This window comes from Diadema antillarum, unplaced genomic scaffold (genome assembly GCF_040938485.1).
Source record: "Diadema antillarum isolate AM-2024a unplaced genomic scaffold, OU_Dant_1.0 seq00001653_RagTag, whole genome shotgun sequence".
Lineage (NCBI taxonomy): Eukaryota > Metazoa > Echinodermata > Echinoidea > Diadematoida > Diadematidae > Diadema > Diadema antillarum.
The window spans coordinates 152,049-161,988 of NW_027272354.1; the positions used below are offsets into that span (position 1 = coordinate 152,049).

General features: G+C 40.9%; 1 protein-coding gene across 1 annotated transcript; it reads right to left on the bottom strand.

Moving 5' to 3' along the window:
* Positions 1-4,784: 4,784 nt before the first annotated feature.
* On the bottom strand, positions 4,785-6,926 carry LOC139711382 (uncharacterized). Its single transcript, XM_071623268.1, has one exon. It carries the CDS (start codon positions 6,924-6,926, stop codon positions 4,785-4,787), a length of 2,142 nt encoding a protein of 713 aa, XP_071479369.1.
* Positions 6,927-9,940: the final 3,014 nt, after the last annotated feature.

Consider the following 9,940-nt stretch of genomic DNA (forward strand, 5'->3'; position numbering starts at 1 on the left):
ATCCCTTCCCTCAACCAGTACTGTACAGTCCCCAGCTGGTCCCTATACGTATCACAACACGCACACACACACACACACACACACACACACACAAACACACACGCACACTCACACACATCCAAACTCCTGTGTAATTATTGTTTCATGGAACCATTGGTAAGGTGACATAAAGGAAGCACGAGATCAATCTGAATCCTTGCGTTTGTAATTAATCCTATATCTAATGGCGATGCGCGTTCTATCTTGTGATACAGCACTTCATTGTACCCATGCATGATAGGGGTATTCATCATCAACCACACAAAAAGGCGAGAGCAGATTAAATGTTACATTACGTCATAATCATGGCATGATGGTATACATCCAAATAGGACGCCATCTCGAATGCAATTTACTGGATAACGTTCATTTCATTTTATTTCATTTCCAACACGTAATTACAACATTTGAATACACATAATAATAACATAACACTGTCAAAAAAACAAAAACAACGAATATGAACTGTGATGCAATTCTGTAAATTTCGTGACAAAAACTGAACAAAAAAGTTGTTAAAAGTGGAGGGGACTGCTTAAAAGCAGAGCTTTTAAAGCATCACAAGTGGAGCAAGACCAGTATACACTGTATATCATGAGGAGAAATATCAATTAAGTTACATACTAATATTGTCATGCACTTTGCGGCCAGTGGGCACGAGTGGTGGGGTCAAGAGCAAGGGTCAAAGATTAAAGGTCAGGTCAGGTGTAAATGCCCGAATTCTTGCCCTTTGAGATAGGGTTTCAGCCTTCCAAATTAAACCTTTTTTTTTCAAGGAATGCAAACACTTAACACATTTGTGGTTGTACCAAACTTTCAAACACATAATTCTATTTTGCCAATCATTGTGAAACTGTAATCTCACGTTGTAGAGATGTAGGCCTACTATAGACCTACTGCGAGAACCATGCATTTTATCACTGTTTTGACTGGTACATACTGTACATACGTTTGGAAGAAACAGCTCCATGTGCATTGGATGTAGATACAAATGGAATATTAGCCATGGTCTAAGTTTACTGAAACGTCGTAAAATATCACCTGATGACAGTGATTATGACCACAAAAGCTTTCGTTTTTCATTAATTGGAGTGGGCCTTTGGTAGTTTGGTCCTAAAAGCTAACTCGAAAACAATGAGTGACATTTCCTGATGGCATGGTATAAAAATGGTAATGGCTTGGCCTCTTCAGTGTTAACGCTGCTGTGCCACGGAGCCCTGCCATTATTGTTACTCCATCATTGGCACGAACCCATTACCACAACCAGGTCGAGTTGAACATTGTGGGCAAAACATAATTGTCTGAGGATGAACGTACCAAGCAGGATTCGAATCAATAACCTTTTGTTTACAAAGCCAGAGTTCTACGCACTTATAATACCATTACGGTGCTCCTTCATCATCACCGGTCTTCACTTAAGTATTCTGACAATCATCTATACTCATACAACGTCGGTATTTTGTTATTGCATCATCATGAGAATATTAACGGTTTTACTGTCAAAACGAATACAATACAGACATAAGAAGTACATCGCAGTCACAGTTGCCTAAAACATGGCAATTATTTCATCTGCTTATTGGAGAGCTATACTGAACGTATACAACATCATAAAACCAGGCGCATTCTCAATGTTGTTGAAAATGTAGATAATGATATGTTGGGAACGTTTCCTTGAGGTTCCTTAAAGGGGAAGGCTAGTAACTGATCAGTGGGAATCAGTGGAAATGCTGGGAGATGATTGTTCCCATCCTTATGGGATTTATTCAAGAGTACATTGTATATCTATTGTTGTGTGAAAATGAATTGCTTCAGAACGGTCTCATATTCAAGTAATGTGCAGATTAATGCTCCGTCACTGACCAGGGACGCTAACCTGGAAGCATTAAACTGCACATTACTTGAATATGAGACCATTCTGAAGCAAATCATTTTCACACAACAATAGATATACAATTAACTCTTGAATAAATCCCATAAGGATTGGAACAATCATCTCCCAGCATTTCCACTGATTCCCACTGATCAGTTACTAGCCTTCCCCTTTAAGTAATAGGATGTACAATTGTATATCATAAGGTCATATGACGGTATTGAGAGTCACTTTTCGCACTGCAATCCGCAGGGCAATGTAAACGTACTTACAACGTTCTATATGCTTAATTTTGTATAATTATGTCGATGACTAGCATGTAGCAAAACCATGTTGCAGCACACTCTTACGCATGTCACTCCGTGACACTGACACATGCATCGGTTCTTTCTCCCGTCATCACCAAAGCTATACATGAGAATGCTGTGTTGACATCTGTCAAACAGAGGAAAGGACAACGTATCACTGGTTACCAATCAAGCTCAAGTAATGCGCGTGTTTCCTATACAAGTCATGGATAAACGCGAAGCGCTGTATTTGTTTCCAACTTTTGATACGTAATTCAGAGATCATAATAATATACAGTCTCTGTATTACGAATATTAAAAGTAGGTTATATCATAAGTGGTGAAGCAATTTGCTCCATGGTCTTAACTTTGAACATTGGAACATACAGCTTTGGAAAGAGATCGGAAATGTTTACTGGATGACGGAAAGCGATAGGATGAAAAGATTTCAGGTAGTCGAAGGGTTCATGATGTACTCGAACCACGTGAGTGAATGTACATTCACTCACGTATACTAGTATACTACTGCTACTATACTATTAATGATGATGATGGTGATGATGATGATGATGATAATAATAATGATAATAATAATGATAACAATAATAATAATAATAATAATAATAACAGTAATGATAATAAATATATTGATATCTAAAGCTCGCTATTTTGTGCTCGCTCTCCACTCCCTATAGGGAGCACTCTATAGCCAGTCGCCATTTTGCAGGCGCGCACATGCTGATCAACCAACATAAAAATTCTCATCCTACCACTTACAGATGCTCCTGGGAGGAGAGCAGCAATGTGGACAAGAGCTAACTCTCTAAAAAAAATCGATTGAAAATATTCACTCTTAAAGGAGTGATTACAAAAAAAGAGTGAATTTAGAGTGAAATTGGAGTGAATTTTGGGTGAAAATGTTCATTTTCACTCGTTTTAGAGTGACCTCAGGGATCACTTGAAGATTTTGGAGTGATCCCTGAGGTCACTCTAAAACGAGTAAAAATGAACATTTTCACTCCAAATTCACTCTTTATTTGTAATCACTTCTCTAAGAGTGAATATTTTAGATCGATCTTTTTTTAGGGAATAATTATTATACAGTAGCAATACGTTGGCACTTGTAACAGCCACTCTGTAGCTGTAACAGGCATCATTTAGGACGGCAATGTCTTCCAGTTGCAGTAAATCCACACTACTCTGATGGCGCATGATCACAGAGGGTAATTATCGTATTATGATATCTTCGTATCTCGGTACAGCGAGCTCAGAATGAGGAGCTGAAATTTCTAATAGACCTACTACCAACAACTCCAGCTGTCATTATTGAAATGTGCAACCAAATTTGGTAGAACATCAGTAACAGAATGATCCTTGATATCACAACATTAATACTTACTCGAAAAGCACAGGCTGAATAAAAAACAACAACTTGAGAGCAACTTTCTTAAAAATGGAACTATGGAAGACTGCATGCCTACTCAGCACGCACTATCATTACAATGTTATTTCACACAGGCATTGCATGGACTCTGAACATTACAATTTTAGGATTTTCACACTGAAAATTGCCAAATCATCTTCATAGACACGTAATACGGGGCTGCTGACTCGCTGTGTGGTCTTCTCCAATATATACATGTATTATTACAGTAACAACACAGGGAAAGCGGATTCAACAAAATCTATCTGACAACCATGTGTAGGCGCTAGAAGCCGGGAGATTCGTCACAGTTTTATCACTTTTATCTCTTTTCCTTTCTTTATATACATACTTCGACACTCTGGCTTTATCCAATGTCGAATTGTGAAGAAAAAGAACACAGAAACACGGTGTCACTCTAAAATGATACTGGTTGGAGGGGGGGGGGGGGGGACGATAACGCATACTGGTCATTTTTGTGTGTGTTTTGTTTTTCAGTTGAATTCAAGTTTTCTCCAAAACAGTTCCGAGGAATATTGGTCCATGGTAGTAACATAGTGCTGGACTGTTTGGAAATGTCTACATAAGTATATGGAGCAACTATTTGAATGAATCACCATGACAAAAGCAAAAATCAGAATCATCTAGTTCACGACTGTTTTTTTTTTTTTTTTTTTTTGGGGGGGGGGTAACAGAAACTTTCATGCATTTTTGTTTTTGTGTAAGGAGGAATCAGCAAAGTAATTCAAACTTCATCACCAATTACAGAAATTTCGTCATGTCATTTTGCTCTTGCATGTTTTGATAAAGTTTCTCCTATGTCAAGTTGCCTTGGCAGAACAAAAGAATCTCACTTCCTTCTTGAGAACCCATCAATTCTTTATACAAGCCATTTATTCATTTATACACTTTCTATTCATGATAACATAGGTGACTTGAAAATAAAATCCTTTTGCCTTATGAGCATCGAACGAGTAATGTTCATCTTAAAACTGCTAATGAGGTATATAACACTGTTCTGCATTATGAACTTTTTATTCATCTATACCACTAGATAAGCAGTTCTTATACATGAGACATACAAATCAATGAGAACCTGGCAAAACGATAGCTCTACCTAAATCAGGCAAAACTTTAAAAAAGAACCGTTATGATAATACGATCATTTATTTCGAGGTGAGATAGTCGTAATCTTTCCCTCGACACCAGTGGTCGTCAAGACAGCTGCTGAAAACATACCCGTTGGCGACACAGCCAACACAAGGTCGTTCAAGCTGTGGTTTTCCTTTTCGACTAACGTGTCGACCTTCGCTCCTTGAAAGGTGAACCTCTGCAGCGTCTTTTTGCCGTTTCCGTCGGCCCATAGCACGCAAACGAGCCCGTGGACATCGCAGCCTACCACCGCCTTCTTCCATTCGTCATCGTGGATGGAGCATATGGCGTTCCCGTTGAAATCGAGCACGCTCGCAGTGGCGGGTTCGTGGGAAATGACAACGTAACTCGGCCTCGCGTGTGACACCGCTACCCCAGTCGGTGACAGATCACCGGTTTGAATTGTACGCTGCACGCTACCATCAGCTCGAAGGACGAAAACTCGTCGATAATCTCTGTCCGATGCATAAATTATGTCCTCGCCGTCCGTAGCCAGACCAGATATGCTTCTCTTCACCGGAAGTGCTCCCGATATTTCTGTCAGGTTCTCTGCCAGGAGATGCAATTTGGCGTCAGTGGTAGCAAGAATGAATCGATGACTGGAAAGTGTGGAGAAACACCTGATGCTGTCGTACTGCAATGTGGGCAGCCAGCGATTCCAGGCAAAGGTGCTACATCCAGGGATGCCCGTTGCGGTCACCTTTATAGATGCAAAGACAGCAGGACATTTCACTTCTTTAGATTCGTAAGTATCACAAACGATAGGGGTATAGTTATAGTTCGCACTGCTTCTGCTACTGTAATACGTATCATACCGCTTGCTCGTGTCCCTTTCCATCTTGTAGTGTGTTTCGGTACCAGTTTTTACATACACAGTCTCCATCCTGCCACCAACGCACTCGCCTTGTACCACGGCAGCAAGACGCCCGTCTCGCGTAAACTGCAAATCTTTTGGCCCGTTTTTACAAGAAATACTTACAGTTCCTCTTTCTCTGCAGTTACATCCTACAACGATCTTCCCAACGTTAGCCTCCAAGGGGGTTACGTGATAATGCAAACGGTCTACAGATTTCTTGATGCTTCTCAACTTCTGCTCGTCCGGCTTCTCCGCTATTGCCCTGTCCATAGCTTCCCGCAAGCTCTTGTACATGGAAGCCATTCCTACAAGATCATGTTCGTTTTCCAACACTTGCTGAGTCATCAGTAAACTCTTCTCAGCTAACGCCTTCATATTCTCGGTTTTCCGTCTCAACTGCAGGAGCTGCTTGTTCTTTTCTTCCAGGTAGTCACACCCTTCCCGTTCTACCTGGTAGTGAAACTCTTCGACTCGAGTATTGTACTCCTCAACGGCACATTGTATGCTTTTGCTAGTTTTCTTACTGTGGTCAATGATGTGTGATTCCAGTTGGTCAAGTAAGCTGAGAAATTTTGCGAATTCCTCGGACTTTTCGGTAACCTCTCCGCGTCTTGAGCTCAGCTCCTCGCGAATTATTGGGACGAAGTCTTTGAGGAACTGTAACTGATGTCCCCGCTCTCGGCTGTGGTCGATGAGCGTGCAGTCATGACAAATGGGTTCCAGGCAGGTCACGCAAAATATCTTCAGCTTCTCATCGGCATGTTTTGGGCACAGAACGGAATGGTCTTTACTCTGAATAGTGACCCTTCCATTCAACAAGTCTGAAATTTTGGCCACGGTGTGATTCTGCGTCATCCGAAGGCCCGCGTGGGCAGAAGAGCATCGCTGACAGAGAACCTGACAACATTCTCGACAGTAGGTGAATGGGTTATCTTCTGGGACGTCCTCGGACGAGTGAGCGTAGCCACAGGCTTCACACTGGTGGGCCGAACTCGCCAACTTCCTCTCCCTTATCTCGTTCTCTGTGAGTGCTTCGACGAGTCGCGTAGCCCTGAAGTCGAGTCGTAATCCATGCACGCCATTCTCAGGTAGTACAGTGAGTTCTTTGCACAGGGCGCACTTCAGCAATTGTTGTCCAGAATCGTCCTTTCGGCCTCGTGCACACTTCTCTAAACACTTCTCACAGAAACTATGGAGACAGGCCAGAATACGAGGAGTATCTAACCTTTGGAGGCAAATAGCACACTCCACCTCGTCGGAAACAACTGAATCTAGGAGTGAGTTCATTGACGCCATGATTGCTGAATGACACGGTTAACTCTCCTTCCACATGGGGAGAAATCCGATCGCCCGCTTGTGAATGTTCTGAACTCGTCGATGGTGTAAGAATGAATGTTGTCACGACTGTGACGGCAGCAGACTCGATACATCAAGTGTGTTTGGGCGCCGTTTGCTTGACGAGTCTGGGACAAGCTGGCCCGGCTATCATTGGCATGACATCAGTAGTTCTATGTAATAACCAGCGAGGTTTATTTATAGGCCAATGACTTATCGGAGGAGTTACTGGGGGCGTACAGGGGATGAGCTCTCTCTCCCCTCCCCTACTCCAATAAAGACTGAACGTGGCTGGACATCTCCCCTATAACTCGCTTCCCATACTGTTCTTTCTGTGTCGTTAAGTTATATGTTCACATCTGCGCAAGATCAAATGATAAGAATGCCATTGGAGTCACCAGAGATTGCCAACTGATTGTTGCACGGAAATTCGTCAAGAGACTTTGTCAAAGTATTTTTTTTCTTTCTTCTTAAGTTTCTCTGGGATTATTACTTTCTTGTTAGCTTTGCAGCACAGTTGTATGTCTTCAGAAGCCCGTTACTACTGAGCGCAGCTGCGTCTATCACATTGTCCGATCAGAAATAATTTCTTTGAACATGCCAAATGAATTCGATATACGTATTATTAGTATAAAGAAAAAGAGAGCAGAAACTTTAAACAATTTTACACAGTCACTCCTGAGGAATACTATTACACTGTTCAATCATTATCTAATGAATACTCATAGAGATTATAATACCTATATATCATAATTGCTGAAGAAGTTAAAATAACCTCCACTTCCACATGAGTGTATAGGTACTTCTCAAGATAGATGTGCATTTAGTGTAAAGGATTATAGATAGGGCAGGGCACACTGAATAAAACAAGCATTGAAACGATCACATCCATAAGACCCGCGACCCCTGCTTTGGAAGTTCGTTGCTCACTAACTCTGCCACTGCATCTTCCTCCGTCTTCCACATAGCACGAATACCTGAGAAGTAGCCGGACAAATGCCCTTTCAGCAACCCCCGCGCCTCCGCTTCATCACGTCACCTCAGACCCTTCGATTACCCGCCTGTCCGCACCCTTTGCATTTGTCTCAATCGCCGCAACTGATGTCACGCCCAGACGGTGGATGCATTGCTGCCACAAAGCGTCCAACGTATGACAAGGACGCGTAACTTCAATCACTTTTATCGAGAATTTCTTAAATTGAGCATCGCCTCCGCCGTCTGGAAACAAGAATATCTCGCTGCGTGAGCGCGCCATGAAGGCGACCAATCAGCAACTAAAAGCTCATAGCCTATTACAGGCGGGGCATATAAGGGCATGATATCTTGACCCGCTATGGCATGAAAATTAATTGGCGGGATGACCATGTCGCCGTGACATCTCCTGCGGCTGTCTCTCGAGGGTGTGTTGCTGCTGACAACCTACAGTCAATTATCTTTATGTATCTGCCACGTTACTCGTACAGAAATCACTCTCATAATGTGCGCAGCGGCACTTAAAGGTACTAATCTTCATTGGGAGCAGTGATTTAAAAAAATGTTCGTGTTATCACGTTGTGTTTAATGCAAATGTGTGGGTAAGTAGTATCACAAAACATCCTATCATGTAACAATTTCGCAATAAAGCATAAGATATATGGGAGATATCACTATATGTTTTTTTTTCTCATTAAACCATAACTACATGTAGATATCGACTGTTTATTCTAGAAACAATTCTTATCATATCTTTCGTTCACATTTGGTATATCTAGCAATATTTAACATTGATTATACAGAATAAAAATTTTACATTGCTTGTATTTGTCTCAACTCACATTTTAGAACTATTTTGGAGCATTAAAATTGGGTTTTTGTTTCATCTGCAATTGGTAGATAATGCCTTTGAATACAATGACATTTACATTTCATCCTAAAGAATGAAGAATCCTGTTGTCATTCCCCTGTGTGTACGTGTCAACATATGTGTGTGTGTTTGTGTGTGTGTGTGTGTGTATAGTATATATATACACACACACAATATGTTATAATATGTTGTGGAGGACCGCTCCATTATTGACTGTACACATAGCTTTGCCTTTGCTCAGACAAACACACACACACACACACACACACACACACACACACACACAAACGGTTTTATGTTCTTTCCTACAACCCTCAAGTACCATTCTGGTAATGGTCACTATTTATTCCATTCATAAAGGTAAAGAATATGTCGCTCTAGCGTGACCGTTGTAAGGCCCAATACTATTCATTTATCGTGCTTCTTTTTGGTGCTATTTATTTTCTTTTTTTAGATAAAATGACTTATCATATAATTATTATGACATTTGTTCATGAACTACAATAGCTCACTAATGAGAAGGAAATACTCTCCAGATCTATACAAATACCATAACTTATTATCCTCAGTAGGTGATGTCCATGTACAACGAAATTCCACCAGCACCCCTTCGCCCCCGCCCCACACACACAATCTCGTTTCCATAATTCCCATTTCCGTGCAGATGCGAAATGTATTCATTCGAATGAAATAAATTCAATGTTCACCAATTACGTAGATTTACTTTAATTAGCACCAATGTTGCACGACGAATTTCATCAATGATCGATGATAATGACACATTCCGCTAATTTCGCATCGTCACTCGACAGTAGCCATTATCGATTCGCTATGAAGCAACCAATACAGGCAGAAAACGTAAGTTAAGATTTTGTTTACACACACAGATATACATATATATATACACTCAGCAAAAAAGGTAAGTTCGCCCTAACATTTTTGGATATATCTCAAAAAGTGTTTTACCGATTTTCATAATTCAAACGGAAATGGATAAGGAATTTTTATTACTCATAACATGAGTGGCAAGTCATTGCCACCAGATATTGTTATTGGTGTGAAAAAATGCATTTTATGTCAAAATGCGTGGAAACAAAAGTTGCACTTTAGTGATTTGCAGTGACTTTTACAC

What these genes read in the sequence shown, in the direction of transcription:
- LOC139711382 (XM_071623268.1), bottom strand. Translation starts at nt 6,926, where the DNA reads ATGGCGTCAATGAACTCACTCCTAGATTCAGTTGTTTCCGACGAGGTG.